Source organism: Physella acuta, unplaced genomic scaffold (assembly GCF_028476545.2).
Source record: "Physella acuta isolate Inbredline_101_S28 unplaced genomic scaffold, ASM2847654v3 ptg001131l, whole genome shotgun sequence".
NCBI lineage: Eukaryota > Metazoa > Mollusca > Gastropoda > Physidae > Physella > Physella acuta.
Window position 1 is genome coordinate 188,922 of NW_026732648.1, and position 19,675 is coordinate 208,596.

A 19,675-nucleotide genomic window follows, 5' to 3' on the forward strand; every position below is an offset into this window, starting at 1 on the left:
ATCTTAAATAATCAACTTCGCGCCTTTTTTGACGATTTTACCCCCTTCCACCACCCTTCGTAACACATCGGCACAAAAAGCCAGACCCCCACCCACACCTAAAATGACGTCACACCTCAGCCTACATTCCCCCCCTCCCCCTTATTCCGAATTTATTTTTGAACAGGAAGTCTCATGACCGACCATCGACATCAAGGTCAACGCTATGCTGATATAGAAGCATGCAACAATCCTTAGAATTGCATCAGATGAAATGTGTGTTGAGAATTAAATATTGGCGGTTAAAAAGTCTTGATCAAGAAGCAGATCTACCCATACTACAGAAGCAGTTACCACTTATCGAGACAGCTATCTGCACGCTACTGAAAGGATAGGGTTTGTACATTTAACATTAATTAAAATATCTGTGTATTGCTTATTATATTAGTTTAGTAAATCTAGAATCAAGATCTCGATTTAGTTTTAATTCACAACAAAACTACCAGCGTATTTTTGTGATCGTCATGGCTGAGGTATAGTCTAGATTTCTAGATCTAGATCTAGATTCTAGAATCTATAATAAATTTAATTTATGGTAATCTATCCCCCTATCGTTTTTACGGACGATTTTACGTACCTAAAACGATAGATTACCGATCTATATTAAATATTTAACAACAGTAATTTTTAGTATCAATTATATTTTTTATAATTGTGGAATGTAATTTTTTTTAACATTAAGACTAAGAGTGAGAGATCTGAGCCTGATCTGTTGACCCGCTATCAATGTACTGACTCAAACATTGATCTAGCTAGATCGATGTTCATGGCATATATGATATAGATCTAGAAATCTAGATCTAGGAAGAGAAATGTTTTTTTAAATGCATTAAAATAGCAATATAAAAAAGTTTATAGTATAACTCATCGTCATGTTTAGATGGTATCTACTTATGTAGCCACAATTATATGCAGCCTCAACTGTAGATAGCCAAACTGTAAGTAGCGAAAATTGTGGGTAGCCAAAACTGCTGGTAGCCAGTGGCGTAGCGAGGTTGGGTGTCACACGGTGCGGCATTTAATGGTGTCACCCCCAAGAGGCACTTAATGGTGTCACCCGGTGCGGTCCGCATCCCCGCCCCACTCCCCCCCCCCCCCCCCCGCTACGCTTCTGCTACAACTCTTGGTAGCCAAAACAGAAGATATCTAAAGGTTGTCACAACTCTAGTCAGCCATACATGTAGGTAGCCACAGTTGTAGTTGGCCTCAGCTGTAGGTAGCAAGAATAGTAATTGTAGATGGCCTCAACTGTAGGTAGCAAGAATAGTAATTGTAGATGGCCTCAACTGGAGGTAGCAAGAATAGTAATTGTAGATGGCCTGAACTGTAGGTAGCAAGAATAGTAATTGTAGATGGCCTGAACTGTAGGTAGCAAGAATAGTAATTGTAGATGGCCTCAACTGGAGGTAGCAAGAATAGTAATTGTAGTTGGCCTCAACTGTAGGTAGCAAGAATAGTAATTGTAGATGGCCTCAACTGTGGGTAGCAAGAATAGTAATTGTAGATAATAGATGGCCTCAACTGAAGGTAGCAAGAATAGTAATTGTAGATGGCCTCAACTGTAGGTAGCAAGAATAGTAATTGTAGATGGCCTCAACTGTGGGTAGCAAGAATAGTAATTGTAGATAATAGATGGCCTCAACTGAAGGTAGCAAGAATAGTAATTGTAGATGGCCTCAACTGTAGGTAGCAAGAATAGTAATTGTAGATGGCCTCAACTGGAGGTAGCCACAGTTGTAGATGGCCTCAACTGTAGGTAGCAAGAATAGTAATTGTAGATGGCCTCAACTGGAGGTAGCAAGAATAGTAATTGTAGATGGCCTCAACTGTAGGTAGCAAGAATGGTAATTGTAGATGGCCTCAACTGTAGGTAGCAAGAATAGTAATTGTAGATGGCCTCAACTGTGGGTAGCAAGAATAGTAATTGTAGATAATAGATGGCCTCAACTGTAGGTAGCAAGAATAGTAATTGTAGATGGCCTCAACTGTGGGTAGCAAGAATAGTAATTGTAGATAATAGATGGCCTCAACTGTAGGTAGCAAGAATAGTAATTGTAGATGGCCTCAACTGTAGGTAGCAAGAATAGTAATTGTAGATGGCCTCAACTGTGGGTAGCAAGAATAGTAATTGTAGATAATAGATGGCCTCAACTGTAGGTAGCAAGAATAGTAATTGTAGATGGCCTCAACTGTAGGTAGCAAGAATAGTAATTGTAGATGGCCTCAACTGTGGGTAGCAAGAATAGTAATTGTAGATAATAGATGGCCTCAACTGAAGGTAGCAAGAATAGTAATTGTAGATGGCCTCAACTGTAGGTAGCAAGAATAGTAATTGTAGATGGCCTCAACTGTAGGTAGCAAGAATAGTAATTGTAGATGGCCTCAACTGTGGGTAGCAAGAATAGTAATTGTAGATAATAGATGGCCTCAACTGTAGGTAGCAAGAATAGTAATTGTAGATGGCCTCAACTGTAGGTAGCAAGAATAGTAATTGTAGATGGCCTCAACTGTGGGTAGCAAGAATAGTAATTGTAGATAATAGATGGCCTCAACTGAAGGTAGCAAGAATAGTAATTGTAGATGGCCTCAACTGTAGGTAGCAAGAATAGTAATTGTAGATGGCCTCAACTGGAGGTAGCCACAGTTGTAGATGGCCTCAACTGTAGGTAGCAAGAATAGTAATTGTAGATGGCCTCAACTGTAGGTAGCCACAGTTGTAGATGGCCTCAACTGTAGGTAGCAAGAATAGTAATTGTAGATGGCCTCAACTGGAGGTAGCAAGAATAGTAATTGTAGATAATAGATGGCCTCAACTGAAGGTAGCAAGAATAGTAATTGTAGATGGCCTCAACTGTAGGTAGCAAGAATAGTAATTGTAGATAATAGATGGCCTCAACTGAAGGTAGCAAGAATAGTAATTGTAGATGGCCTCAACTGTAGGTAGCAAGAATAGTAATTGTAGATGGCCTCAACTGGAGGTAGCCACAGTTGTAGATGGCCTCAACTGTAGGTAGCAAGAATAGTAATTGTAGATGGCCTCAACTGGAGGTAGCAAGAATAGTATTTGTAGATGGCCTCAACTGTAGGTAGCCACAGTTGTAGATGGCCTAAACTGTAGGTAGCAAGAATAGTAATTGTAGATGGCCTAAACTGTAGTCTGTAGATAGCAAGAATAGTAATTGTAGATGGCCTCAACTGGAGGTAGCAAGAATAGTAACTGTAGATGGCCTCAACTGTAGGTAGCAAGAATAGTAATTGTAGATGGCCTCAGCTGTAGGTAGCAAGAATAGTAATTGTAGATGGCCTCAACTGTAGGTAGCAAGAATAGTAATTGTAGATGGCCTCAGCTGTAGGTAGCAAGAATAGTAATTGTAGATGGCCTCAACTGTAGGTAGCAAGAATAGTAATTGTAGATGGCCTCAACTGTAGGTAGCAAGAATAGTAATTGTAGATACTAGATGGCCTCAACTGTAGGTAGCAAGAAAAGTAATTGTAGATGGCCTCAACTGTAGGTAGCAAGAATAGTAATTGTAGATGGCCTCAACTGTAGGTAGCCACAGCTGTAGATGGCCTCAACTGTGGGTAGCAAGAATAGTAACTGTAGATGGCTTCAACTGTAGGTAGCAAGAATAGTAATTGTAGATGGCCTCAGCTGTAGGTAGCAAGAATAGTAATTGTAGATGGCCTCAGCTGTAGGTAGCAAGAATAGTAATTGTAGATGGCCTCAACTGTAGGTAGCTACAACTCTTGGTAGCCAAAACAGAAGATATCTAAAGGTTGTCACAACTCTAGTCAGCCATATATGTAGTTAGCCACAGTTGTAAATGGCCTCAACTGTAGGTAGCCACAGTTGTAGATGGCCTCAACTGTAGGTAGCAAGAATAGTATTTGTAGATGGCCTCAACTGTAGGTAGCAAGAATAGTATTTGTAGATGGCCTCAACTGTAGGTAGCAAGAATAGTAATTGTAGATGGCCTCAACTGTAGGTAGCAAGAATAGTAATTGTAGATGGCCTCAACTGTAGGTAGCAAGAATAGTAATTGTAGATGGCCTCAACTGTAGGTAGCAAGAATAGTAATTGTAGATGGCCTCAACTGTGGGTAGCCACAGCTGTAGATGGCCTCAGCTGTAGGTAGCAAGAATAGTAACTGTATATGGCCTCAACTGTAGGTAGCAAGAATAGTAATTGTAGTTGGCCTCAACTGTAGGTAGCAAGAATAGTAATTGTAGTTGCCTCAACTGTAGGTAGCCACAGTTGTAGATGGCCTCAACTGTAGGTAGCCACAGTTGTAGTTGGCCTCAACTGTAGGTAGCAAGAATAGTAACTGTAGATGGCCTCAACTGTAGGTAGCAAGAATAGTAATTGTAGTTGGCCTCAACTGTAGGTAGCAAGAATAGTAATTGTAGATGGCCTTAACTGTAGGTAGCAAGAATAGTAATTGTAGATGGCCTGAACTGTAGGTAGCAAGAATAGTAATTGTAGATGGCCTCAACTGGAGGTAGCAAGAATAGTATTTGTAGATGGCCTCAACTGTAGGTAGCCACAGCTGTAGATGGCCTAAACTGTAGGTAGCAAGAATAGTAATTGTAGATGGCCTAAACTGTAGTCTGTAGATAGCAAGAATAGTAATTGTAGATGGCCTCAACTGGAGGTAGCAAGAATAGTAACTGTAGATGGCCTCAGCTGTAGGTAGCAAGAATAGTAATTGTAGATGGCCTCAACTGTAGGTAGCAAGAATAGTAATTGTAGATGGCCTCAGCTGTAGGTAGCAAGAATAGTAATTGTAGTTGGCATCAACAGTAGGTAGAAGAATAGTAATTGTAGATGGCCTCAACTGTAGGTAGCAAGAATAGTAATTGTAGATGGCCTCAACTGTAGGTAACAAGAATAGTAATTGTAGATGGCCTCAACTGTAGGTAGCCACAGTTGTAGATGGCCTCAACTGTAGGTAGCAAGAATAGTAACTGTAGATGGCCTCAACTGTAGGTAGCAAGAATAGTAATTGTAGTTGGCCTCAACTTTAGGTAGCCACAGTTGTAGATGGCCTCAACTGTAGGTAGCCACAGTTGTAGATGGCCTCAACTGTAGGTAGCAAGAATAGTAATTGTAGTTGGCCTCAACTGTAGGTAGCCACAGTTGTAGATGTCCCCAACTGTAGGTAGCAAGAATAGTAATTGTAGATGGCCTCAACTGTAGGTAACAAGAATAGTAATTTTAGTTGGCCTCAACTGTAGGTAGCCACAGTTGTAGATGGCCTCAACTGTAGGTAGCAAGAATAGTAATTGTAGATGGCCACAACTGGGGGTAGCAAGAATAGTAATTGTAGATGGCCTCAACTGTAGGTAGCAAGAATAGTAATTGTAGTTGGCCTCAACTGTAGGTAGCAAGAATAGTAATTGTAGATGGCCTCAACTGTAGGTAGCAAGAATAGTAATTGTAGTTGGCCTCAACTGTAGGTAGCCACAGTTGTAGATGGCCTCAACTGTAGGTAGCCACAGTTGTAGATGGCCTCAACTGTAGGTAGCCACAGTTGTAGATGGCCTCAACTGTAGGTAGCCACAGTTGTAGATGGCCTCAACTGTAGGTAGCAAGAATAGTATTTGTAGATGGCCTCAACTGTAGGTAGCAAGAATAGTATTTGTAGATGGCCTAAACTGTAGGTAGCAAGAATAGTAATTGTAGATAATAGATGGCCTCAACTGAAGGTAGCAAGAATAGTAATTGTAGATAATAGATGGCCTCAACTGAAGGTAGCAAGAATAGTAATTGTAGTTGGCCTCAACTGTAGGTAGCAAGAATAGTAATTGTAGATGGCCTTAACTGTAGGTAGCAAGAATAGTAATTGTAGATGGCCTCAACTGTAGGTAGCAAGAATAGTAATTGTAGATGGCCTTAACTGTAGGTAGCAAGAATAGTAATTGTAGATGGCCTCAACTGTGGGTAGCAAGAATAGTAATTGTAGATGGCCTTAACTGTAGGTAGCCACAGTTTTAGTTGGCCTCAACTGTAGGTAGCAAGAATAGTAACTGTATATGGCCTCAACTGTAGGTAGCAAGAATAGTAATTGTAGTTGGCCTCAACTGTAGGTAGCAAGAATAGTAATTGTAGATTGCCCCAACTGGAGGTAGCAAGAATGGTAATTTTAGTTGGCCTCAACTGAACGTAGCTAAACTTTAGGTAGCTGAAAATTGTATGTAGCCAAAAATGTGTGAATTTCTCTTCAATGCAAAATTTCTTTCAGTTTCGTCTTCTCCGACCAGATCTTGTTATGCTAATCATTCTTATATGTTGGTACTTGATAAGAATTTTTTTTAAAAGTTATGAGTTCATTTTCAAACTATCATCAGAAGGTACGAAATCATAATGTTAACTGATGATTAAAATAAAAGTTTTTGTTTTCATTTGTTAAAATTTGCCGATTAGCAGTGTGACGTTCTAATCCCCTCCCCCACCTCCACCTTGTCACACACCTAGCAGTGTGACGTTCTAATCCCCTCCCCCACCCCCACCTTGTCACACACCTAGCAGTGTGACGTTCTAATCCCCTCCCCCACCCCCACCTTGTCATACACCTAGCAGTGTGACGTTCTGATCCCCTCCATCACCCCCACCTTGTCACACACCTAGCAGTGTGACGTTCTGATCCCCTCCCCCAACCTTGTCACACACCTAGCAGTCTGACGTTCTGATCCCCTCCCCCAACCCACCTTGTCACACACCTAGCAGTGTGACGTTCTGATCCCCTCCCCCAACCTTGTCACACACCTAGCAGTGTGACGTTCTGATCCCATCCCCCACCCCCACCTTGTCACACACCTAGCAGTGTGACGTTCTGATCCCATCCCCCACCCCCACCTTGTCACACACCTAGCAGTGTGACGTTCTAATCCCCTCCCCCAACCTTGTCACACACCTAGCAGTGTGACGTTCTGATCCCCTCCCCCAACCTTGTCACACACCTAGCAGTGTGACGTTCTGATCCCCTCCAAAACCTTGTCATACACCTAGCAGTGTGACGTTCTGATCCCCTCCCCCACCCCACCTTGTCATACACCTAGCAGAGTGACGTTCTGATCCCCTCCCTCACCCCACCTTGTCACACACCTAGCAGTGTGACGTTCTTATCCCCTCCCCCACCTTGTCACACACCTAGCAGTTTGACGTTCTGATCCCCTCCCCCAACATTGTCACACACCTAGCAGTGTGACGTTCTGATCCCCTCCCTCACTCCACCTTGTCACACACCTAGCAGTGTGACGTTCTGATCCCCTCCCTCACTCCACCTTGTCACACACCTAGCAGTGTGACGTTCTGATCCCCTCCAAAACCTTGTCATACACCTAGCAGTGTGACGTTCTGATCCCCTCCCCCAACCTTGTCACACACCTAGCAGTGTGACGTTCTGATCCCCTCCAAAACCTTGTCATACACCTAGCGGTGTGACGTTCTGATCCCCTCCCCCACCCCACCTTGTCATACACCTAGCAGAGTGACGTTCTGATCCCCTCCCCCACCCCACCTCGTCACACATCTAACAGTGTGACGTTCTGATCCCCAACCTTGTCACACACCTAGCAGTGTGACGTTCTGATCCCCCCTCCCCCACCCCAACCTTGTCATACATCTAGCAGTGTGACGTTCTGATCTCCTCCCCAACCCCCACCTTGTCACACACCTAACAGTGTGACGTTGTTTATAGGTGACCCCAATGTTGAGTTTTTAAAAATAAATAATCATTTGATTGCACTGTGGCTGTTAATTTATTTCTCTATATTAGTAAAGAAGTATGTAGACCGATAGACTGATATGTTGGCAATAACTTCTAACACAACCGATCAAATGCCTGATACACTGAAACTGTGGGCCTGACTTTCGTTTGAAATATACTTCCTGCAGTCCATCTAGTCAAATGTGACACTCTCCCGAAAGCCAAATATCTGATGGATATTTTCCCTAAGAAAAATAACTGATCAAAATAAGAAAAAAAATTATGATTGCTAGCAGTGACGTCATGAGATCGGATGGCACTCGGTGCAGTCATTTTTAGTGTGTGACTACAACTCTGGTTGATAGTGTCATGCCTTGATGGATGATACATTTAATAATCTTCCCTTTAAGGTTAACAACTGTCTCCCTTCTTACACCCAGCTAGATAATATCAATGTGACTTTTCGATTTATGAAACAGTAATCAGTAGATTTATCAGATAAATATGCACTGCTTCACGTTTGTGTATTGTCGTATGTGGTGTCACCCGTTGAAGTCCGAAAAAAAGCGCCACTAGTTTAATATAAAGATGCCAAGGCTTTTTAAACCTAACTGCATGTACCCACACAATCTTTTTGTATACAATCTATATATATAATTCTCTTCTTCGAGCCGTTAGAAAACAAGCTGCAAACGCTCTCCCTACCTCCCCACCCCTACATGGTTTTAGTGAGCTGTGTTCACTCTAAATGTTTACAAGCAGAGCCAACAATTTTAAAGGTAGGGGGGGGGGTATGGTCCTTAACGAGCTACTTATAGTGTTTTAAAGAAATATTTTCAGTGTCAGCGTTGGTACTGTCGAATTCACAAATTATGAATTATTGAAAATTAGAAACAACTAAATAGCGGCGTATGATACGCAGCGGGTCGGCTCGTTTGATTTATTTTTATAAGAAAATATCTTGTATCGCATATATTGTGCGTGTGGGATACGTCTCCAAAAGTTAACTTTCTTAATGGATAATTGCCTGAAGAAATATTAAAGCCCACATTTAGTGTGTACATTTTAAAAAAATGCTTCTTTAAAAGTAAAAATTAATTAAAGTATATTTTGTTAATATTTACAAACTTCTGTTTTTGTATGCGTAAATGTAATGCAATTATTAAAATTACAAATACGTTACCATTGCATGTTGTACTTCATTAAATATTTTTTTTTTTTAAATTTGGGACATTTTTGGGAAAATTTTGTTACCATAGTCCCATATTGTATTACGGACAATCTAGCCTGAATGTCCTTCTAGTTTTTTTACATTATTGCAATGTTGTTTTATTGGAAATAACAAACAATAATATTGACCATTGACTTGACTGTTGATTTTAAAAAAAAAAAAAGCTCTCAGCCCATTATTATGAAATAACTTTTTACAAGATCTTCTCCATTATTATTAAATTTAGAATTTTTGCGATAGTTATCGTTTGTTACACAAATTTAATGTTAAAAGTTATCCATATAAATAAAACGTTATTACGGTCACATTTTCGTTTGACTATTCAGACAAATATCAGGTAAATTTTGACAATTCTTGTTTTATCTATTAAACAACATACGGTCATTATTTAACGTTTATAACTTTGTTTGCAGATACACATAGGATCTTCTGAATTGTTGTAATTCACAAACTAAACTTGCCTGATTGTGAACAATATTCAAGCGTAATGGCTTCATTACTTATAAGGGGAGTGTTTAAAACGCGCCCTATGCTATTGTTGACGAAGTGTGAAACTTCCATATTGTCCTATGAGAATTTTTCTCCTAAAAAACAAATTAAAAAGTTTTTTTACTCACAAACAATAAAACAACATGAAGTAAAAAGTTTCAACATGCATCAAAGAGACCAAGTGTCAAGAGAAATTTATTTTTTACTTAGTAAAATACTCAAGTGCAGCCAAGATGAAGTTGAATCACTTACAAGAAAACATCCACGTTTGGAAACAATGTTTCTCCAACTGTTAGAGGAACAAGTAAACTTGCTGTTGTCTTACAATTTACCTTTGTCTCTGATTACAAAAAATGTTAGGCCATTGCTAAACACTTCACACGATGAACTTAGCAGGAGGTTGGAGCTGTTACAGGCTAGATCCTTGTTGACTGACAATCCTGTTAGAAGTCAGGACAGAGTTTTTGATTCTTTAGAATGGCGTATCGAAAACTTTGATATTGTTCACAAGAACATGTGTGATGAGCTTGATGCATTAGAAGAATGTGCCAATAAATTTGAACGTATTGCTGAAATATTTCGTTGCAATCAAAAGGATGTTGATTCACTTATTACTCAACATCCATATTTGGGAGCCATGTCTATACCACTGCTAGAGCAAAAAGTAAACTTGCTGTTGTCTTACAATTTACCTTTGTCTCTGATCACTAAAAATCCGAGACCTCTGTACATTTCACACGAGGAACTTAACAGGAGGTTGAAGCTGTTACATGCTAGGTCCTTGTTGACTGACAATCTTGTCAGAAGTCAGGACAAAGTTTTTAATTATTTGGCATTTGATGGCAAGGAATTTGATATTGCATACAGAAACATGTGTGATGAGCTTGATGCATTAGAAGGATGTGCCAATACAAAAAAAATTACAAAAAATGTTAGGCCATTGCTCCATACTTCACACGAGGAACTCAGCAGGAGGTTAAAGCTGTTACAGGCTAGGTCCTTGTTGACTGACAATCCTGTCATAAGTCAGGACCAAGTTTTTAATTATTTGGGATGTGATGGCAAGAAATTTGATATTGGATACAAGAACATGTGTGATGAGCTTGATGCATTAGAAGGATGTGCCAATAAATCTGAACGTATTGCTGAAATATTTCATTGCAATCAAAAGGATGTTGATTCACTTATTACTCAACATCCAAGTTTGGAAACCATGTCTATACCACTTCTTGAGCAAAAAGTAAAATTGCTGTTGTCTTACAATTTACCTTTGTCTCTGATCACTAAAAATCCGAGACCTCTGTACATTTCACACGAGGAACTTAGCAGGAGGTTGGAGCTGTTACAGGCTAGATCCTTGTTGACTGACAATCCTGTCAGAAGTCAGGACAAAGTTTTTAATTATTTGGGATGTGGTGGCAAGCAATTTGATGTAGGATACAAGAACATGTGTGATGAGCTTGATGCATTAGAAGGATGTGCCAATAAATCTGAACGTATTGCTGAAATATTTCATTGCAATCAAAAGGATGTTGATTCACTTATTACTCAACATCCAGATTTGAGAAGCATATCTGTACCACTGCTAGAGAAAATAGTACAGCTGTTGTCTTTGTCTCTGATCACAAAAAATGTAAAGCCATTGGATAAATATTCTGTGTGTAAATTAAAACAGAGATTGGAATTAATGCAGGCTGCAGGTATACCGGTCGATAACTACTTAAAGCTTTGTGAGAAAAATGAAACTTACAAGAGATTGAATGCAGATCTTGTTGCTTTAGGAGGCTGCAAAACAGAAAGTGAATATTTACAAAAGAGACTAAAAATTTCTAAAGAAACAGCTGATAAATTTCTCTCGTCTACTAAGCTAAATGGCACCAGTATCAGCAAGATAAAATCTGTTCTAGATTTCTTTGATGTCGGAGATTAAAATGCATCCAGAATACATTTTAAAACACCCGAGTCTATTTAAACTTTCTGTCTCTGAGTAGCGTCAACGTTTTAAAACACCCGACTAGTTTGTTGGTTTCTCATCAATATTTCCCATTACGTCCGCAATGGAACAGGATGTCAACTCACATCATAATTTTGTCTGTATTTGGTTTTTGTTTATATTGATTTTAGTTTCGTGTAGCCTATTCATTTAGTCACAACTTGTTTATGTTGTGGTTAACTTTTTGTTACAAGGCTGTTGCTGTAAATTGGTACTTGAATACAGAATATTAGAATTGTACCCGTTAGAAGTTTATCTATGTAAAGATTATGCTTTGCCTTATGTTAGATAATGCGACGTGTTTACTATAGTAGATCATTCATGTAACTGTTGGCTGACTGGGAACATGATCATCTATGGAGATGTGATGCCGTGTAAATAGGCTTACATTGATTGGAGACTCCATACTGTTGTCTCCACAAAAAATATGAGTATGCGTGCAGATTTGTCTTGTTAGCAGATTGGTGTCATGTTAGCAGGCTGGTGTCTTGTCAGATGATTGGTGTCTTGTCAGATGATTGGTGTCTTATCAGATGATTGGTGTCTTGTCAGATGATTGGTGTTGTCAGCAAATTGATGTCTTGTTAACAGATTAGTGTCTTGTCAGATGAATGGTGTCTTGTCAGCAGATTGGTGTCTTGTCAGATGATTGGTGTCTTGTCAGATAATGGTGTCTTGTTAGCATTTTGGTGTCTTGTCAGAAAATTGGTGTCTTGTCAGCAGAATGGTGTCTTGTTAGCAGATTGGTGTCTTGTAAGCATATTGGTGTTTTGTTAGATGATTGGTGTCTTGTTAGATGATTGGTGTCTTGTTAGCATGTTGGTGTCATGTTAGCATGTTGGTGTCTTGTTAGCAGAATGGTGTCTTGTTAGCAGATTGGTGGTGTCTTGTCAGCAAATTGATGTCTTTTTAACAGGCTGGTGTCTTGTTAGCAGATTGCTGTCTTTCCCATAGGTCGTTGTTAGACTGACAAAGATAATATTTATTTTGTTAGCATTTTGTTGACTTTGATTCTTTTAAAATTCTTACATTAAAGTATGTTTCAAAAACTGTCATTTACTTGTGTTTATTATGATCCATGTTGGGTGGGTAAGTTTATTTCATGCTCACAATTTACTACAGTCATCATGGAAGATAGATTGTGCACCATATCTGATGTTAACTAGGTCTAAATTTGGTATTACAGACAGATATTATTCACCTGTCTATCTAGTAGTTAAAATAAATGTGTTGTGGGAGGGTAACACAATTGTCTCACACTACCACTAATCTCTCAAAATAAAAAAATGTCTCGCATATCGTGATTAGCAATGGTTCAGTGTAACCTGCCGAAGAATGGATGTCACATCTTTTTAAAGATAACCAAGTGATTACTACAAGCAGGGTTTCTTTCAGTTATTTTTTTTTCTCCAGGTCAGAGACAGGCTATAGAAACTTTCTTAAGGGAGTGGGGAGAACAAAAGTTTAGTTACAACTTCTATATAAATAAATTTTTAATGATTTCCTTTCATTGGGAGGGAGTGTGTACAAGTAACCTACACACCAAAGAATCTAAGTGTTAATGATATTCTACTGTCTGTGTCAATGTTTAGTTCTGTAATTCCTGCAAATATTTTTGACAACAAATTCTACAGACAGACGGAGAGATGCATATATCAAATATACATGTATACATATTATATATATAATGGCCTATATATAGGTCTCTCTCTCTATATATATATATATATAGTAAGCTTTTTAATTTGAAACAATGTCTATATATATATAGTAAGCTTTTTAATTTGAAACAATGTCAACAAAATTCAGACCAAACAAATTGTTTTTGTAGAAAATAGCTCCGGTTTTTGTTTCCAAAACCCGAAAGAGACACAAGTCATACTGGCTTCGTTTGGAGACTAGTGCAAACCGTCTTAGTTCTTACAGACACACATTATACGGCCTTCAGCCTAATTATGTAGACCAATAAACATATTAAATAGTCATGCAGTTTTATACACGTTGGGATCCTACAGATTATTTACCTGGTGATAGGGAATTTACATTTGTTGGGAAAAGTTTAAATAAAAGACATTTGATCTCTGAACGTTAGTTTAATGCACACATTCTTCTTCGGATTCTTATCTTTCGCAAAAAAAAACCTTTTTTTTTTCAGAATTATATTGAAAATTTGTTTTTAAATTAATTTTTAAATTATTAGAGAAAATAAAAACAAAAAAATCCCAGAAAATCGATGCCATTTAATACGTACCCAGGGAAGCCAGAACCAGAAGAGCCTGTTGGGCTTGTTCAGTCGGTCCTTACTGGCACTAACAGAATGTGACATGACGCTCTAGGCTTGACGTTACTGGCACTAACAAAATGTGACATGACGCTCTAGACTTGACGTTACTGGCACTAACAAAATGTGACATGACGCTCTAGACTTGACGTTACTGGCACTAACAGAATGTGACATGACGCTCTAGACTTCTTCACTCGGTCGTTACTGGCACTAACAGAATGTGACATGTTGCTTCCCCCTAAAATTACGTCACACCTCATCGTACAAACATCCCCGCCCCCTCAAAATTTCATTTGAATTTTTCTGAAAACATCGATTATTTTTTTTTCCAAAATTTAGTCTGAACTCTGTCAAGATAGAGTATTTTAATCAATTTCTATTATAACTTATTAAAACAGTTTTCTAAAATGCGAAATGACGTCTAAAATTCGTTTTCTGACGTCACACCATATCAACTCCCTTCCACCCCTCATTACACATAGTCACAAAGTTACGGAACCCCCTCCCACTACGAGTAAAATGTCATTTATGTAGAATAACTGACGCTTCTTATTACCGAAAATCGCGGTAAAGTTGAAAAAAACTACTAATTTGATGTAATACTTTTATATGTAATTTCGTCAACTTCGCTGAAACGGTGCTAAAGTTATTATGTTAAAGTCAGAGAGACTGACTGACAGACACACGGACATACGGACACGATTGCAAAATTAAGTTTTTACGACCTAGAGAGGTGTAAAACGTCGATATTTCTCAAAATGCATCCATTATTCTCCGAATAGGAGAAAGTGAACACGAAAAATGTGCGCATAATAGCGCGGTAAATAATGCTTTACATAGGTAATTTTTATTAATTCTAAAATTAATAATTAAGTATCCAATTAAGTCAAATTTGATGTCGGATTGCAATGTTATCTGGTCTTGACCCACGTGCCAGGTTTAAGAGAAACTGGTATGTCAGAAGTGGTCGAAATGTCGCTCGCCAGTTTTTATCGATGACGACAAAAGACAAAAGAGAGACAGAAGAAGCAAGTTGAATAAAATCGTGTAATAATAAAATAAATTGTAACAAATACGAATCGCCATAATGCGAAATTACTAAGCCAACTTACACAGTCAAATGAATATTTGCTGACAAATTATTTTTTTCTGGTGTCATTCTCTGGTCTTAATACACAACATTTTTAATATTATAATGTTTATCTAAGGAAATCTATTCTAAGACATTATCATCTGCATTATATTTCATCGCATTACTACATTCAAGGAAAACTAGACCTGGTTTGTTATAATTGTTTCTTATCGTTAAATTTAATAAAAAGAAATGACTTCAGTAACGAATTTTTCTCTAGTCGTTTTTAACTTGTTAAACAGTACTTTAACACTATATCTAATCTATAAAGTACAAGAAGAATCTAGATATTGATCGATAGACCTAGGTTAGATGCTTAGTAAAAGTAGTAAGAAACTTTAAGAAAGACTATTAGCTTGTTAAGGACTTTCCTAGTTTGTTGGTTCCTTAGGCCAAAAATGAATTAGAACAGTTAATGAGTGAGGCGAATTCAGTAGAGTAGTCACATTCATGATTACTAGATTCATCTGTATTCAAGTGGATCTACGAGGCGAAAACCCCTGACAACTATAGCTGAGTGTTATAAAAAACAACAATTTGGTGGTCTTAATTTCAAGTGTCAGATTATAGTAAACTCTATAACATTTTAGGCTCATCTTTTTATTTCTTCAAAGAAAGTCTAAACTTCTATACTAGGAATAGAGACATGTGGGTTTCATAAGACTGTGTGTCATATTTCATTAGTTACATGTACCCTAAAACAATTTTGGTAAGAATTTGTCAGAATTAAGTGCATTTTATTCTCTGGCCGAAACTAAGCGACGTTAAAGGACACATTCTTAAGATTTAGGGTAGCAGGAGACAAACTCAAATTTTTCAGCAGCCCAAATGGATTTTTAAACAAATTCATGAGAGCCTTTGTAAAATGAGACCAATGTAAATAAACCGGGAGTGATCTCCCCTAAACTTTCTCGAATATTTTTATATAAAATAACAGGGGATGGGAACTCGGGCTATAGACATGATTTTTAATCCATTTTAAATACGTAAAGTTTTGAAAATAGAATAAAATCTCGTAGACAAAAGAATTGCACACCAAGTGAACGCTAAATAAAAAAGTGCATAATAGTGCGCAATATTATTAGTACTTTAAAAAATTACATTAGTTTTTTGAGAAATCGGAAGTAGCGTAAATTACTACTTCCATTCAACGGAAATGACTCAAAGAAGAGATGCTTGGAAGAAACTCTGACATCAACGTGAGATTTGCGTCTTTGTTTGATGTTGAGTTGAATAAAAGAAGGGAAACAACTACAAAAAATCATGTGAAGCTTATGTCTATGTTCGATGTTGAATTGAATCCATTGGTTCTGTGCTAATGAGTTAACTTAGAGATTTAGGAATGTAGTTATAATAATTAATAATTTTGTTTCACAATATCCATCAGACACGAGTGAACATATAACATTGACTGATTTCCTCCCTCCCACCCCCTCCCGCTCCATCTCCCGGTCCCTAATAATTTCCAATTTTAGTGGGAATTTTTTAAAAGGAATTGTAAATGCGATATAGCTGCTAAAATTTAGCTGAAAAATCACTCTTAAAAATAAAGCATTGTGCGATCTACTCTTCAAACAATCTCACGGGTCCGCCCTCCGCCCCCCTCCCCCGCCCCAGGAATGTGATGATAGTTATTAACGCTGGTACTTACCAAAACGACTTGAAACTGTCCAAAAGTCTCAGTGAGTAGCTACACTCTGGATAGTCTTTAGTGAAAAATTACTCTTATGACAGTTCTTGATGACATCAGGATAGTTTTTGTTGACATGCTACACTAAGGATAGTTCTTCTTGACAGGTTACACGCAGTATAGTTCTTATTGGCAGGCTACTCTCAGGATAGTTATTGTTCTCAGGCTACATGCAGTACAGTTGTTGTTGAGATCTGTAACGTACCTCGGGCATGCCAAAGCGCACGGCACGCACTACAATAATCTCAAGCGTTGACTAACATTAACGGGAGAATGTGGTCATCTTGGTCATTTTTTTTTTTTGCAAAATGCTTGATATTTCACTAGACAGATCTGTAAAAAAAATGTCAACAATTAAAGCTCCAATAATTATAGTTATATGTTTCTATTCAACCAAGCAATACACCAAAACAGGAATTAATTCGAAATACAAACATCTAACAACAAATTATGAATTTTAAAATGTTACCAACGTCAACCTACACAAGGATTGTCAAAGTTTTATTGATGTGCTATATATATATATATATATATATATATATATATATATATATATATATATATATATATAATAGAGAGGAACAGAGACAAAGACACAAAACCAAACCTGATCTACTGCAAGAAATATTTTAAAATACATTGGCAGAGAAACATCCACTATCCCAACCCGTCCGTAACTCCTTCGACCCTTAACCTCAAACCTTCATGGGAGTCTCCACCTCTCTCCCCTCCCTTCTAAATTTTAAAGATCTGTTTATAGAGCAGGTGTAAATAACAAGTAGGCTAGACAACAACCTCCACAACAAACATAAACCTCGCTGTTGTTTTTCTTCTATCTGAAATGGTAAATTAATGACGTCTCAATAAAATTTCACTGAGTTTGCTCTCCAGTAATTTATGTGAAAGCACCTAATAAATCATGCAGACTGATAGAGGTGTATTGTCAGAAGGTGACATAAAGCAGGAGTTGTCTCTGTGTCCTTCCCCAGTGCCAGGAAATTAAAGTCATTCATTTTTCTCTGCAACTTCTAACCAGCTAACAAAGGGAAAATGACGAGCGCCAAGTGACTTTATAGATTGTTAATTTTTGTTACATTTCTTTTATGTAACGAATCGGTGTCTAGTAGAATCAAAGAGTTAATGAGATATTGTGTGAGGTTGTCAGAGTGGTTCAGGGTTGTCAGGTTGTTAGTGTGTCTAGACAGATGGTGGTTCAGGGTTGTCAGGTTGTTAGTGTGTCAAGACAGATGGTGGTTCAGGGTTGTCAGGTTGTTAGTGTGTCAAGACAGATGGTGGTTCAGGGTTGTCAGGTTGTTAGTTTGTTAGTTTGTCCAGACAGATGGTGGTTCAGGGCTGTCAGGTTGTGTGTCAAGACAGATGGTGGTTCAGGGTTGTCAGGTTGTTAGTGTGTCAAGACAGATGGTGGTTCAGGGTTGTCAGGTTGTGTGTCAAGACAGATGGTGGTTCAGGGTTGTCAGGTTGTTAGTGTGTCCAGACAGATGGTGGTTTAGGGTTGTCAGGTTGTGTGTCAAGACAGATGGTGGTTCAGGGTTGTCAGGTTGTAGGTGTATCCAGACAGATGGTGGTTCAGGGTTGTCAGGTTGTTAGTGTGTCCAGACAGATGGTGATTCAGGGTTGTCAGATTGTTAGTGTGTTCAGACAGATGTTGGTTCAGGGTTGTCAGGTTTTAAGTGTGTCAAGACAGATGGTGGTTCAGGGTTGTCAGGTTGTTTGTGTGTCCAGACAGATGCTGGTTCAGGGTTGTCAGGTTGTTAGTGTGTCCAGACAGATGGTGGTTCTGGGTTGTCAGGTTGTTAGTGTCCAGACAGATGGTGATTCAGGGTTGTCAGGTTGTTAGTGTGTCAAGACAGATGGTGGTTCAGGGTTGTCAGGTTGTTAGTGTGTCCAGACAGATGGTGGTTCAGGGTTGTCAGGTTGTTAGTGTGTCAAGACAGATGGTGGTTTAGGGTTGTCAGGTTGTTAGTGTGTCCAGACAAATTGTGGTTTAGGGTTACCAGGTTGTGAGTGTGTCAAGACAGATGGTGGTTTAGGGTTGTCAGGTTGGTAGTGTGTCCAGACACATGGTGGTTCAGGGTTGTCAGGTTGTGTGTCAAGACAGATGGTGGTTCAGGGTTGTCAGGTTGTTAGTGTGTCAAGACAGATGGTGGTTCAGGGTTGTAAGGTTGTTAGTGTGTCAAGAAAGATGGTGGTTCAGGGTTGTCAGGTTGTTAGTTTGTCCAGACAGATGGTGGTTCAGGGCTGTCAGGTTGTGTGTCAAGACAGATGGTGGTTCAGGGTTGTCAGGTTGTTAGTGTGTCAAGACAGATGGTGGTTTAGGGTTGTCAGGTTGTTAGTGTGTCCAGACAAATTGTGGTTTAGGGTTACCAGGTTGTTAGTGTGTCAAGACAGATGGTGGTTTAGGGTTGTCAGGTTGTTAGTGTGTCCAGACAGATGGTGGTTCAGGGTTGTCAGTTGTTAGTGTGTCCAGACAGATGGTGGTTCAGGGTTGTCAGGTTGTTAGTGTGTCAAGACAGATGGTGGTTCAGGGTTGTCAGGTTGTTAGTGTGTCCAGACAGATGTTGGTTCAATGTTGACAGGTTGTGTGCACAAACAGATGTTAATTCAGGGTTGTCAGGTTGTTAGTGTGTCCAGACAGATGGTGGTTCAGGGTTGTCAGGTTGTTAGTGTGTCCAGACAGATGGTGATTCAGGGTTGTCAGGTTGTTAGTGTGTCCAGACAAATGGTGGTTTAGGAGTGCCAGGTTGTTAGTGTGTCAAGACAGATGGTGGTTTAGGGTTGTCAGGTTGTTAGTGTGTCAAGACAGATGGTGGTTCAGGGTTGTCAGGTTGTAAGTGTGTCCAGACAGATGTTGGTTCAGGGTTGTCAGGTTGTGTGCACAAACAGATGTTGATTCAGGGTTGTCAGGTTGTTAGTGTGTCCAGACAGATAGTGGTTCAGGGTTGTCAGGTTGTTAGTGTGTCCAGACAGATGGTGATTCAGGGTTGTCAGGTTGTTAGTGTGTCCAGACAAATGGTGGTTTAGGGTTGCCAGGTTGTTAGTGTGTCAAGACAGATGGTGGTTTAGGGTTGTCAGGTTGTTAGTGTGTCC

At 39.0% G+C, this 19,675-nt stretch overlaps 1 protein-coding gene and 1 long non-coding RNA gene across 2 annotated transcripts; one reads left to right on the forward strand and one right to left on the reverse strand.

The window, feature by feature from the left end:
* The first annotated feature begins 288 nt into the window (after positions 1-288).
* On the forward strand, positions 289-12,438 carry LOC131956172 (uncharacterized). Its single transcript, XM_059320597.1, has 2 exons — positions 289-375; positions 9,393-12,438. The coding sequence occupies exon 2, from the start codon at positions 9,467-9,469 to the stop codon at positions 11,396-11,398; it is 1,932 nt and encodes a 643-aa protein (XP_059176580.1). The 5' UTR covers positions 289-375; positions 9,393-9,466; the 3' UTR covers positions 11,399-12,438.
* LOC131956176 (uncharacterized) lies at positions 10,736-17,272 on the reverse strand. Its single transcript, XR_009388938.1, has 4 exons — positions 17,175-17,272; positions 16,529-16,900; positions 11,219-11,253; positions 10,736-10,841 (listed from the first exon to the last, which is right to left on the reverse strand). It is a non-coding gene; the product is annotated as an uncharacterized LOC131956176 (long non-coding RNA).
* Between the last annotated feature and the right edge of the window lie 2,403 nt (positions 17,273-19,675).

Bases quoted from the DNA above. Each gene is read 5' to 3' on its own strand.
- LOC131956172 (XM_059320597.1), top strand. From the start codon at position 9,467: ATGGCTTCATTACTTATAAGGGGAGTGTTTAAAACGCGCCCTATGCTA.